At 31.9% G+C, this 14,838-nt stretch overlaps 2 protein-coding genes across 2 annotated transcripts; one reads left to right on the plus strand and one right to left on the minus strand.

Moving 5' to 3' along the window:
• Positions 1-3,464: 3,464 nt before the first annotated feature.
• Positions 3,465-6,725, minus strand: LOC145953306 (uncharacterized). Its single transcript, XM_083067249.1, has 4 exons — positions 5,999-6,725; positions 4,665-5,885; positions 4,356-4,554; positions 3,465-4,266 (listed from the first exon to the last, which is right to left on the minus strand). Exons 1-4 carry the CDS (start codon positions 6,723-6,725, stop codon positions 3,465-3,467), a joined length of 2,949 nt encoding a protein of 982 aa, XP_082923375.1.
• Positions 6,726-8,685: 1,960 nt separating this feature from the next.
• Positions 8,686-12,953, plus strand: LOC109791443 (annexin D5). The gene is made up of 6 exons (XM_020350741.3): positions 8,686-8,890; positions 10,032-10,177; positions 10,268-10,486; positions 11,806-12,021; positions 12,143-12,232; positions 12,496-12,953. The coding sequence occupies exons 1-6, from the start codon at positions 8,815-8,817 to the stop codon at positions 12,697-12,699; spliced, it is 951 nt and encodes a 316-aa protein (XP_020206330.1). The 5' UTR covers positions 8,686-8,814; the 3' UTR covers positions 12,700-12,953.
• Positions 12,954-14,838: the final 1,885 nt, after the last annotated feature.

A 14,838-nucleotide genomic window follows, 5' to 3' on the forward strand; every position in this document is an offset into this window, starting at 1 on the left:
TAGCAAAGAACTGTTAAAGAAATTTGATATGGAGAATTGTAAGATATCAAATACCCCTATGTCTACTAATTGTTATCTAGATAGTGATATTGCAGGAAAAGATGTTGAAGAATCAATGTATAGAGGGATCATTGGATCTCTTCTGTATCTAACAGCTAGCAGACCTGACATCATGTACAGTGTATGTGTATGTGCTAGATTCCAATCAAAACCAAAGGAATCACATCTGAAGGCTGTAAAGAAAATACTGAAGTATTTGAAAGGCACAATCAATGTTGGATTGTGGTATCCTAAAGGTACTTCTCCATCTTTAACTGGTTACTCTGACTCCGATTTTGCTGGTTGTAAATTGGATAGGAAAAGTACAAGTGGAACGTGCCACACGTTTGGAGAATGTCTCATATCGTGGCAGAGCAAGAAACAAGCTTGTGTAGCACTCTCAACTGCTGAAGCTGAGTATATAGCTGCTGGAAGCTGCTGTGCTCAGTCAATTTGGTTTAAACATCAACTTCAAGACTTTGGTTTGAAGATTGATCACATACCACTGAAGTGTGACAACACAAGTGCAATTAACATTTCAAGGAATCCTATTCTACACTCAAGAACTAAGCACATTGAAGTTAGACATCACTTTATCAGAGATCATGTAGAGAAAGGAGACTGTGACATCAAATTCATAATGTCAGAAGATCAACTTGCTGACATCTTTACAAAGCCTCTACCAAAGGAAAGATTTTTCAAGCTAAGAACCAATCTTGGTATCATTAGTGAGTCCAATCTATCCTAAATCTCATAATTAAAGTATGATTGTGTGAATATGCATGAAATTGCTAAGCACTTATAGGTTTAAACTTGATGTATGTGCACTCATAATAGGAAATCACACAAAACACAGTATGCCCTGTATCTGCACACATTTCACTGTGATAATCGATTACCTATCGGGTTAATCGATTACCACTCACTCACTTGCATAATTACCCTGTTTCAGTTGCGAGATAATCGATTACCAACTGGGTTAATCGATTACCTAGGAGGTTAATGGACTGCAAGTGTCCATATGCTGTGTTCATAAGCAAGGTATTGGTGTTCTATAAAGTTCCCTTAACTGGTGAAGCAAGAGAGGTCACCAGAGATGTTCATGATATCAAGGATAGAGCTCTGAAAATGATGAAGCTAGTGAAAACAGATGCTGGTTGGATAGCAAAGGAAGATGTTCCTACTGCTGAGACTACAGAGCTGTCTCAACCTGAAGTTCAAACTGAAGAAGAGGAAGGTGCTGAAGAGCCCAAGCCTCTTTCTACTTTTGAGCTATCTGTTCTGGCAAAGCTAGATGACATCAGAGAAACTCAGAGAAGAGATTATCAAGAGCTGAAGGCTTGTTTTGAATCTATATCTGAACGACTGGATGCGATGAACATACCCTACCCTGAAGAACTTTAGTTATGCATTACATTTTAGGCACTGCATTTTAATTTGTTCTGCATAAATACTTTGATTTATATTTCAGACTTAAAGTTTGTAATAGTTGTAGTATTTGTATGCTTCTGAACATTTTTAATGCTTATATGATGAAAGTCTTATTAAGTGCTTGTTGTTTTTGTTGCATAAGTATCATGTTATTTCTCTGTTTACTCTGTTTTTTTTGGTTTGGTTAAGCCAAACAGGGGGAGAAATTCATGAGAAACTGATTAAATGTTTATATGGTTGTTTATGTATTGTATAAGAAAGAAATGGAAATAGAACTGCATAATGCTTTGTATGGAAGTTTTTGTTCTAGACATATGCAGGTTCAAATTCAAGTTCAAATTTCAAACAAACAAGTGAAACAAAACAACATGATGATTGTGAAAGTCAACATGAAGAGTTTGGCTCATCAAAACCAAAAAGGGGGAGATTGTTGAAGATTGAAGAATCTACATCTGGAAGATGTTCCCTAGAAGTTTTAGTTTTGATGTTTTGCTCATGTTGCTTTTTATTTTAAGCCTATGTCAAAAGGATAATGTATTGATTGTTTAAAAGATTAGGCTTGTATGTGTTTGTTTGTTATGTGTTAAAAATTAGTAATTAACATGAAGGTGAAAATATCATAATACTCATTTTTCTTATTTCATTCATTGTTGAGAACATGAAGTATTAATTTACTGAGTGTTTGAGACTTTAAATGAAAACTTGAAAACATCAGAAATTTTCTGAGTTAAGGAATAGATTACCTGAACTGGTAATAGATTACCTGACTCATGTTGAAAAACTGATTGATACTGGAATAATCGATTACCATATGTGGTAATAGATTACCAAACTGATTCTGATGATTTCAAGAGGAAAAAGGATCGTGTTAATCGATTACCTCTTTAAAGTAATCGATTACCTCTGTTCCAAATGTGAGTTTTGTGTTATTTTGGCATCGTGTTAATCGATTACCATGTTAGGTAATAGATTAAAACAGGAGCTGAAACAATTAGTTCAGTTATTCTAACTCGTGGTAATAGATTACCATCACAGGTAATAGATTATCTCTGTTATGAATATAACTGAAATAACTGTTTCCTTGCACATGAAAATTATCTTTAAATAAGATTAAAACTGAAGTTTTTTTTAAGAAGAAGAAAAAAGAGAATTTTCACACACGGAAAGAAGTTTTTTTTTGAATACACATTACTGCAAAAGAGAAAAAGATTTTCTGAAAAAGAAAGAAAGAACATATCTGCTGAAAATCAACTTTTGGAAAAAGAAGTGTGCAAGATCAATTCAAGAAGATGAAGTTCATATAGAAAATTCATTCTAAACTGGTTTACGTTGTTGAAGATCATATCTACACGAACAGGTGTACTCGTTTCTGATCTTTTATTGTTTGAATGGTTTTAACTCTTGAGATTAGAGAATCTCTGGAAGAGTTGTGTAAAGAGAAATCTTGAGATAGGTTTTTCTCAAGTAGGATATTGTGGGATCAATATTCTTGGGTTATATGTTTCTTGTGGAGTCAAGAAATGGTTTGTTAATCTTGTGGGTGTCAAGATTTGCTTGTTAAATTCATTGATTGGATATTGCTTGTGCAGGGTGCTTGTAAAGAATATCAATAGTGGATTTGACTGGATTTAGAGGTGTATCTAAATCTGAAACTGGATGTAGGCCTTTGGATGGCTGAACCAGTATATATCTTGGTGCATGATTTTCTTAACTCTTACACTCTTTACATTCTGTATAAGTTTCTTGATTAATGTTGTATGAAGAAAAACATTATCTGCAGAAACTGAACTTTAAAGATTCTTGGTAATTGATAAATTCAATCTTTACGTATCTTGTTATTCAAATCTTGTTGGATAAGCTGTGCATATATAACTCTGAATTACCTTTTATGTTTAAAGGTTTGTTTTAAATCAAGATTTGTTTGGTAAAGATTTAGAAAGCAAAGAAGAAAAGGAAAAATAACATAGAATCTATTCAACCCCCCCTTCTAGATTCTAACCGTAGGGACCAACAGAAACAGCTAACACCAACAATGCAGGAGGGTCAAGCCTAGACAAAGCATCAGCAGCAAGATTGTGCTTCCCAGGACGATAAATAATATCAAAATCAAAACCAAGCAACTTGGTGGCCCACTTCTGCTGGGCTGGAGTGTGAATAGCTTGAGAGAGTAAGTTTTTTAAACTTTGTTGATCAGTAATAATTTGAAAGTGATGCCCAATTAAATATTGTCGCCATTTCTTTACCGCCTCAGTAACTGCAAACATCTCTCTCACATATACTGATTCAGATTGCATCTTTGGACAGAGTTTCTTGCTAAAAAAGGTTATTGGGTGGCCCTTTTGAGATAAAACAGCGCCAATGGCAGTTGCAGAAGCATCAGTTTCCACCACAAAGGAAGAATTAAAATCAGGGAGAGCCAAGACTGGAGCAGAAGTAATTCGGGATTTCAATTGTGTAAAAGCTTGTTGAGCACTTGTATTCCAATTGAATTGAGTAGCTTTTAGGAGATCGGTGAGGGGAGTGGCGATGGCTGCATAATCGCAAATAAACCTCCTATAAAAACTGATAAGACCCAAAAATCCTCTTAATGCCGTGAGAGAACGAGGCTCTAGCCAATCTAGGATAGCTTGTATTTTTTCAGGGTCAGGATGAACCCCCTGTCTAGAAATAACATGACCTAAATAAGAAACCGTTGTAACACCAAAAACACACTTAGGTAACTTGGCGTAAAATTGATTAGAATGTAAGAGCTGCAAAACAGAACGAAGGTGAGTGACATGTGCAGAAAATGATTCACTATAGACCAGTATGTCATAAAAAAAACCAAAACAAATTTTCGCAAAAACGGTCTTAGTAAATCATTCATTGCAGATTGGAAAGTTGACGGGGCATTGGAAAGCCCAAATGGCATCACTAGAAATTCATAGTGGCCATCAAAAGTACGGAAAGCAGTTTTATGAGTATCTAATGGAATAACTCGAATTTGGTGGTAACCTGAGCGTAGATCAATCTTAGAAAATACTTGTGCTGCCCCTAATTCATCTAACAACTCATCTATTGTAGGGATTGGAAATCGATCCCGAACTGTAATGGCATTTAATGCTCAATAGTCCACACAAAAGCGCCATGTGCCATCTTTTTTTTAACAAGAATAACAGAGGATGAAAAGGGGCTAGTGCTAGGAGTAATAATGCCTTCCTGTAACATATTTGAGATAAGGGTAGTCATGATGGATTTCTGAGAATGTGGGTAACGATATGGTCGAATATTAACTGGGGTAGAATTTGGTAGTAAGGGTATGTGGTGGTCATGAGGGCGAACTGGAGGTAAACCTTTAGGTGGTTGGAAAATATTATCAAAGTAATTTAGCAAATTGGTAAGTTGGGAAGAAAAAAATGGTGGTGGAGGCTCAGTCTCTAGGGTAGGAATGGTAATATTGGGAGGACAGTAGGGTGAATGTGGTTGGGCCATGGTGAGGTAATGAAATGAAGCCACAGAATTTTGATGTATAAGGGAACGAAGCTGGTGGAAGGAAGTGGGGGAGGGGGTATGGAAGGGTTCACCTGTGAGGGTGATGGGTTTCTTTTGATGAGTGAAAGTGATGGAATGAATTGAAAAATCGGCCATGATAGGTCCCAACAAACGTAACCAAGCAAGACCCAAAACAACATCAGCACCTTCAATTGGTAAGATGTATAACGGAACAGGAAAACTAGTTTGGTGAAATGAAATTGGAACATTGGGACAATAATGTGTACAGGAAATGTGGTCACCATTTCCCACCATAACCTTGAAGGGTTGTGTAAGAACAGATGGAAGCTGAAGAAAATTGGCAATGCGTGGTTGTATAATATTGTGGGAGCTACCCGTATCAATCAAAACCACCACTGAAAAGCCTTGAATGTGACCCCGAAACTTGAGGGTTTGCGATGATGGAGACCCTGTAAGTGCATGGCTGGAAAGTTGAAAGTGGATGGCTGGGGAGACCTGTTCCGTCTCAAGTTGGTCTTGTAATTGATCTGCAATTTCTAGCCCAGGATTAGGCTCCTCATCACACAAAAGTAACAAAAATCGGGGTTTGTTGCATTTATGGCCTGGGTAGAATTTCTCATCACAATTGTAACAAAGGCCAGCAGCACGGCGTTCCTGAATTTGTTGAGTATTAAGGCGCTTGATGGGTAAGGATGAGGAAGACGTAGAAATGGATGATTTGAGTGTGGAGGCTTGTGAAACACTAATAGATGGGGCGGTCTGATTATGGCGGGTGGATGGGTTTTTCGGAGATGGATTGGTACGATGTGGACGTGACACGAAATCTTGAAGTTTAGCCTCAATTAATTTAGCCAACCCAATAGCTTGAGAAACAGATTGGGGCCTTAGGATTGCTAACTCATTTTTTATCTCAGGAATTAACCCTGAAATAAAACTATTCATAAATGCAACAGGAGGCAACCCACAAACTTGGTTACTTAACTTTTCAAAAGCAGATTGGTACTCAGAAACCGTACCTACTTGTTTCAGTTTGAACAATTCCGCTTGATGGTTCTCGTAAGAAGAGGGGCCAAAACGGAGCTGTAAAGCTCTACTGAAAGAAGTCCAATCTCCCAATTGATTGTTATTGAACATCCATTTGAACCAACAAGTGCCTCTCCTTTCATGTAAAACGCGGATATAGAAACACGTTGTTCCGAAGGAATCTGATAAAACATGAAGTATTGATCTGCTTGGAACAACCAATCCAAGGGCTCGAGACCGTCAAATTGATTCAATTGTAATTTGGGTGGACGAAGTGCATGCGGAAAAGGATAAGGAGATGGGTGAGGAACAGTGGGAATAAAGGGTGGTGGGCCCGAACTTGAAATAGGGGATGTAAAGGGGCCAGAGGTGTCAAAAGGTGGAGGAAGGTTTTGGGTAGTAATAATAGGGGCAGTGTATAAAAGATTTGTACTAGGAAGGGTTTGTGAAGGTTGGGATAATGATGGTGGTATGAAGGGCGGATGATAATGTGAAAAGGTGGGGGAAGAAGGGATAAAGGCATTTTGGGTATGGGAGAAAGGAAGGAATGAAGGGTTTGGTTGGGTAGGGTTTGATATACGATCTACCAGAGAACCAATCACGGATGTCAATGAATCATGTCGTGTATCATGGATAAGGGTTTGTTGTTCAATTTGAGATTGAAGAGCACTGATTTGGGCAGATAAAGCAGAAATAACATCATAACCTTGTTTGGAGTCCGCATCTTTTTTTGGAGGCATGAAGAACGACGATGAAAGCACCAAATGATAGATGAGTGAAAGAGAATTAGGGCTACACTAGTACTACTAAGAAGAAAATAAAATCAGGAAATTCATTCATGCCCTTCTCCATGATAAACACTACAATATATATGTAAAATAACCATGTAATCTATCCCTACACGTGTAGGACTAGCAATTATTAAAAACCAAATAAAACGTTAATAACTAGACATAGTCTCTCATCCAACAAGGTTTGGATATGACACGTTTGGGCCTATTCACTTTTGGGCTTGGGCTATTTGGTTCTCTATCACCAAGCACCTTATCATTTTGCCTTTTTCAGATATGAGAAACAAGAGGGAAAACAATTCTCTATTTCTAATGTTGAATACTTTGTATTTCACACTCCTTATAACAAGAAAATTTATAGTGCATTAGATAGAGCATTATTTCCTATCATCTGAAAACTCTTTCAATTTTAATCATGTATTGGTGCTAAATTGTTAGCACTCAACAGACCATAGCGGAGTGTTTTTTTTTTTGGTTGTTAACCATTGTAGTAAAAAAAAATATGATAAAAACTAAAGTATAATTAATTGTGTGTACGCTAGCTAGTATGATTTGTGAAAAAAAATCTTGTGGCTGTTTAGAAATGTCAAAAACTTTTAAATAAAAATATACACATCACACATATTTTGGTGGTTAAAAATCACTAAAAAAATGTTAAAAGTAAATAGATTAAAAATACATTTTGTGACGTTTATAGCAACAATACCAATTTTCACTTTTGCAATAAATAGTTTTTAACGCTAGGGAATTTGGCGGTTATTTAAAATGCTAGAAATGCAACTTGTGACAGTTTTTAACAGTTAGAAAATGCAATTTTAACTGCCACAAATAACATGTTTCTTTTTTAATGTAAACCAAATCTCGTAAACAATAAAAATAATTATTAATAAAAGAAATAGTTGATTCGAACAAAAATTGATGAAAATGTGGTGTGAAAACATTGAGAGTTGATTTGAGTTCAAAATGCAAATATTTTTTAAATTAAAAATTATAAATATCATTTTTATTTCAATGTTTGTTAGATGTTTCAACTCATAGGAAAATCTGTGAGAAAACTTATGAATTTTTGAAAAAATTTATTAAACACTGCTTGCATATTTATGTATATAAAAAAATTAGTAAGAAATACTAAAAAGAAAATTTTATGATAAGTTTTAAGAGATTTTTATCCGCAAAAAACAAATCCTATAACTAATATATTCATAGTAAAATTTTCAAAAACAAACATATGTATATTTTTGCATAAAAATTAGTAGAATTTTTCTATAAAAAATTTTCCGCAAAAAAATAGTTCATTTCTAGTGGTGTGAATTGTGTTATGTGTATATTGTTTTGGTTTAGATTATTTTTTTTTAATTTCATTTTGGAATTTGAGGCAATTATTTTTTATTTATTTATATTTTCTCTTATTTAAATTATTGAAGTTTTACTTGTATCATTTGACGTTGATTTTGCAAACAAGTCAAGCATATTTCCTTCACAAAAAATTCCTCTAATCATATTATATAAGTTTTACTTGTATCATTTGACGTTGATTTTGCAAACAAGTCAAGCATATTTCTTTGGGTTTAAGACATTTTAACAATTGATATTATATAAATTTTCATTTATTTGAATTTTATCTAATTTTATGTACATATTTAATTCTGACTTTCGTATTTACAATTTTTCTTTTATCTATAAACATTAAACACAACACTTAAAATTTGTATGTTTGTTATATTTATACAATAATCAAATTAACGGGTTATACGTAACTCTAGATGAACACACATCTTATAGCCATTGCTCTCTTTTGCTATATTCATGGATTGTTGCCCTTGAAATTAGTTGAGGCATAGTTCGTATCCTAAATATAAGTTGATAAAAAAAAACACCAATATTAGTAAATTTTCAATTGATTTTGGCAAGAAGCATTATCCAATTTTATTGTCTGTGTTTCATTCAAAATGTCATGAGCTGACAATAAAACAAAACAACTTATTTATGCAGTAACATTTAAATATTTTGGCAGAGACGGAAAAGTTGAAGATTGATAATGTCAACTTTGACCATACCTCCAGTGATACCATCGCCTAGGGAAGATGCTATCAAGTTGCATAAAGCTTTCAAAGGTTGTTAATGAACACAAACACACAAAAAAGAACACATTAAAGTACTATTAGAGCCACAATTAATAGCTCAAGTGATTGCATAATGAACATTTAAGGAAATACATAGATTGAAATTAGCAAGATCATCGTCATGGTCATTAGACTACCCCCTCCACCATATAATCATGCTTAATGTTATGGGGTTTTAATTTGTTTTGATGATTGTAATTTGTGTTTTGCTTTCTCCTTATTTGCATCTATTAAAAAAATCTTTATGGGCATTAATTTGGTACAATTACATTTTGAGTCCATAATTGAATGAGTTTGGGTATACCCACACACACATGGAGATTTTCTCAATAAGAGTACCCAAACTCTTATATTTATGAAGGCATATTAGAAAGTTTTTCATTGGTAAATGCAAAGAGAAAATATATAGTTAATTTCTATTATATTAAATGATGAAACTCTGTGATGAACATTAAAAAACTTCATTATTTGCATGAACATAATGTGATAATGGAGAGGCATATCTTTAATTTGGTTAATATGGGTGGAAATGGAAGTAATAGTTGAAGATTAGTTTCCAATTTTCGGTTGTAGGTATTCTGATTGTAAATAAGGTTGAAAATTAAGTAAACAAATGGTAATGAGGAAGAAATTTTGAGAAAGCATAATGACACCAAGTATATGTCACAAATCACAAACTCAAACTCTTTGCAAATTATTTTTTGCCTTTGATTTTTTTTTTTATATTATTATTATTCTTTCACCTCCACTTTGACCCCCCTCCTCGTTTGCACATTCCCTTTAGATCATTTTCCTGTTATCATCTACCTACCTTCCTTGATTTTCATTTATCAATATTATGCTCAACTCATCCATTAATAGTATAATGGTTAAATAAACAATAGTTTATTAAAGTTGTGTTAGGATGTAAAAGAATTGATGTCTTTTAATTCTATGAAAAAAAATGTGTTCTACTTTCCTCCTTCAATTTTCGATTTTTTACTTTACCATATCGCATTGAATATGATACGATGGTTATATTTTTTCTTAATGCTTGTACATGAGCAAGATATGAAATTAAGGTAAATGAGAGAAATATTATATGCAAATAAATCACAATTTAAGTCATCTTATAATGTATTTGTCATTACAGGTCTTGGTTGTGACACATCTAAAGTTATCAAAATCCTTTCTCATAGAAATGTAGAACAACGTAGCCTCATTCAACAAGAATACGAAACCAATTACTCTGAACTACTTTCCAAACGAATATCAAAAGAGCTTCATGGGCATGTCAAGGTACTTAAACAAATGTCATAATTTTGTGTTGTTCTTAAAATGAGGAGATTTCATTTTATTTTGCTCATCTTGCTTTTTGAATGCTTTCAGAAAGCAGTGTCACTTTGGTTGCATGATCCCCCAACTAGGGATGCTAAGGTTGCAAGAAAAGCCTTAACCACCCCGGTTGTTGATAATCAAGCTATAACAGAAGTAATATGTTCTCGTACCCCATCACAAATAAGGCGAATGAAAGAAGTTTATCTATCAACTTACCACTCCGAACTTGAGAAAGATATTGAAAACCAAACCAGTGGTGATCACAAGAAGGTGCTTGATTTATCCCCTACCATTACTATCATTTTGCAAGGTCTTTTATAATTATACATTATTTATAGTATGATTCATATATCCTAGGTGCAAACATTATTAAAGCGAAAAGCTAGCATGCTATAGGCAATGAGGTTTTATTAAGTTAAATAATGAAGAAGAAAAAAGTTAGTTAGCTTAGCAATATGGATATTATATTATTTATCAAGTACGTATCCTTATTTTAATTTGTAGTACCTTGATAAATTCATGGTGCTTCTTGAAATAGTGTCTTTAATATCATGATTCTTGGAAAAGTTACAATGTTACTTCTATCAAATTTTGAATTAATTTCATATTTTTCTATTTTCTATTGAGATATTGGTGGCATATGCATGTACAAGAATTTGTATAATATCTCAAGTGAATTGACTATTAATAGTCCTGAAACCTTTTGTTCATTTTTGTATAACTAGTCCTATATATTACTCATGATATATAGATCTGCTCATTCAAATAGTGATGTTATTGTGTATGGTGACAAGACATTTTACTTATCATTTGTTGGGATAAATATTCTAAGACTCTTAAATTTGGATAGGATTTTTTATTTGTTTAATTTCACAATGGCTAATAATTTTTGCATAGAGACTCAAACCTTGATGTTTTATATATACTGGTCATTGAAGTTATGAAATTCAGTCTAAAAGTAACATTTTTTGTTATAAGACTCAACAAGTAATCCTAGAAGTAAAAGGGCCATGTGATTTATTGTAATGAAGTTAAATTATTACATTCAGGTAATTAAATTGGTGAAAATTCTCAATACTTTTGTCAACAATACTATGATTCCATTTTTTTATTCATAAAAAAAATGAGTTATACATTGTATTCATCCAAGAAGCCATGCACAAGTTAAACATTTCACAAGTCTTTAGAAGTTTCATGTTAGAATTGTTGACATTTCTTGATAAAATAATATATAAGTTAAAGTCATAAATTAGTTTAACCTTGAATTGTATTATGTTTTCTCTCATAATTTAAGAGAAATGTTATAACATGTTCTCAAACATATTCTTCCCAACAACTCTTTATTATTGGGTGAAATATAAATGCATCCAAATAGATGATGTGGGTCCACTCCATAATTATTAGTAAGATCAACTTTTCTATTTAACTCAAATAAAATTTGTCAAGAATAATATGTTAGGTAATCAAATCACATGATTGATCATATTATTATCATGCTTAAGGATGATGCAATTAAGTAGTATAGACTCTAGAACACTTGTGAAAACTTGTACAAAATCATGATATATTAATGTTTGATACTTTAATAGTTGTTACTTGCCTATATAAGTACCCCACGTTATGAAGGCCCAGAGTTGGACCTTGAAATAGTAGAAGAGGATGCAAAACTACTTTACAAAGCAGGAGAAAAAAAGTTTGGAACTGATGAAAAGGTCTTCATAAAGATTTTTAGTGAAAAAAGCAGCACACATTTGGCTGCAGTCAACTCTGCTTACATAAATTCACATGGACACTCACTTGAAAAGGTACATATGCTTCAAAACCAAGTAATGACCTTATGCAACAACAACAAAAAAAAAAGTAGGACGTATTTTCTTTCCCTTTTTATTCTATGATTTAACTTCAACACTCATCTTTCTCATGTAGGCAATAAAGAAAGAAACTTCTGGTTCTTTTGCGAGTGCCCTCTTAACCATACTACGTTGTGCCACTGATCCTGCTATGTACTTTGCCAAGGTATTTTTTGTTCCCAAGTTGTCAAGGTATTTGTTAGTAGTTAAAGGAAATAGAATAATTAAATGGTTAAATTAATCCATATATTGTGATTCAATGTCACTTTCCTCATTAGATTTAATGAAATTTAATTCAAAAAGTCCTTAAAATTATAATTTCTTTTATCTAAATCTCTAAATTCAATTACTTATTATCATATTGATTTGTAAACATGCTAATATTATCACTTTATTCACAAAATAATGTCTACTCTCGGTATTTTGCAGATTTTGCGCAAGTCAATGAAGGGTGTGGGAACCGATGATAAGAGACTAATTAGGGTAATTGTGACAAGGACTGAGATAGACATGTATCAAATAAAAATAGCATATTATAAGAAATATGGAAAACCATTAACACATGCTGTTCGTTCAGATACATCAGGCCATTACAAAGATTTTCTTCTAAATCTTATAGGTTCCGATTATTAGTAGGGGTCACCATAGGTCACTAAGTCAATTCCTATGAACCATGGTAAGTAAATAATGTCTCTCTGCCATATGAGGTATATGCTCTGATAAGTTCAAATCAAACAAGCCAAGGAATTATGTTATGATGTCCAATATAGAAAAGGTGACTCATTAACAAGATAGTGTTTTTTAATAAATAGCTACTGTATCCATGATATATTTATGATCTATCTGGTTTCGATTTATACTTGTTATGTATAATATTTCAATCATAATTTTTACATGGGTTTTTGTTATTATCAAATTTACCATCTAATTTGTATCCATTTTTTTTTCGTATGCATATTATTGGGAAAAACTATTCTAACACATATCTTTATGTCGCATCATATCATTTACCACATTTATTAACTTTTATTCTTTTTCTATTTTTTATCTTTTCTTTCTCTACACCCATATGTCCAAAATAAAATGGAACCTACATCAATAAAAAAAAATTTCATATCACTTTTTAACTCGTATTCTAGTAAGATTGAACTCGTCTAAAGTATATTCCAAAAAAAAACATGTATTAATAATTAATGAGTTGAAATTGTAATAAAATGTGTTTATATAAAATAAATTATTTATTTTTAAACTTCAATAGTTAATTTTATAACCAATATCACTACAAAAAAAAATTGGATTTAGCGACCACCAAAATCAGTCGCTAAATTACTAAAATCGGTCGTTATTTGTCTTAGCGACCGAATTTAAGTAGTCGCAAAAATCCTAGTCGCAAAGCTATATAGTAACCAAAAAAATTCCGGTCGCTAAAATTTTGGTTTAGCGACCGAAAATTTCGGTCGCAAAATGGTTGCAATGATTTTGGTCGCTACGAAATACTCATATTTGGCCTCCAAGGATTCTATTTCACAATACTTCACTTTTCAGCATGTTTTGTCCTTAATTACACAATTTTTGGGAAACTTCCCAAAAGGTCACCCATCCCTATATTACTCCAAGTCAAGCATGCTTAACTGTGAGGTTCTTATGAGATAAGCTACAGAAAGGCATATGCATATTATCAGTATAGGTAGTACAAATTAATTCATTTAAGTCATCCTCAAATATACAATCTCATACTTATACTATCTTTGGATCCCTCTCATTTCAGTGTATCCGAACCGTTATAAAAATATAATAATATATTTAATAATTATATTACCAATAATAATAATTATATTATATTTAATTAATCTTTATTTATATATACTTACTTTTATAATTAACAATCTACTTATTTCTATTTAAAATTAATATTATGATACAATTTAAATTATCTATTATAAATTTAAAAATTTAAATAATAATTTTTATATTTTAAAATGAGAAGGGTTATAATAACACTGGTATAACTTTTACTAAGTATTACATTGTTCAATAACTTTATATTAAATGTGAATTTTGTAAATCCAACCGTTAAATTAAAAGTTCATATCACTTTATATGTTTATATAAAGTTTTGTTAAAATTGAACAACAACTTAAAGGTAATCAAAGTGTCCATATTTTAATATATTTTGAAATATATATGTTACGTCAATTTTATTTTACAAGAATGAAGTATCAAATCATCTTGAATTCATATAAAATTTTGTTATATGATCTAAGAGTAAAAAAATTTCAATCTAACGGTTGAATTTATAAAATTCACATTTAATATAAAGTTATTGATCAGATGTAATACTTAGTAACAGTTACACCTATGTTAATATAACACTTCTCTTTTAAAATATTATTTTTATAAATTAAATTTTAACATTTTAAATAAATTATTAATTAACTTAATATATTTATTCATCTTAAATCTAAGATATAAAATTCAAAAAATGTATTTATCCTTGTTTTATTTTCTAAATTATCAACTATTAATAAAATACTAATTTAAAATCTTATCAAGTTATATCATAATATTTTCATATCAACTTTAAAACCAGATATTAGTTATAAAATATGTTAATTTGTGTTGGAATTTTATTTCAACATGTGAAACTTTAAAATAAATGTGCGAATAAAAAAAACTTCGTTAAAACAGTCACATATTCTATTTGATAGAGAAAAAAGCAAGGAAACGCATTGTGATGTATTAAAAACTGATCAAAAAGAACCAGTGGATGGT

This window comes from Cajanus cajan, chromosome 11, assembly GCF_000230855.2.
Source record: "Cajanus cajan strain Asha chromosome 11, NIPB_CcT2T_4, whole genome shotgun sequence".
In the NCBI taxonomy this organism is placed as follows: Eukaryota; Viridiplantae; Streptophyta; class Magnoliopsida; order Fabales; family Fabaceae; genus Cajanus; species Cajanus cajan.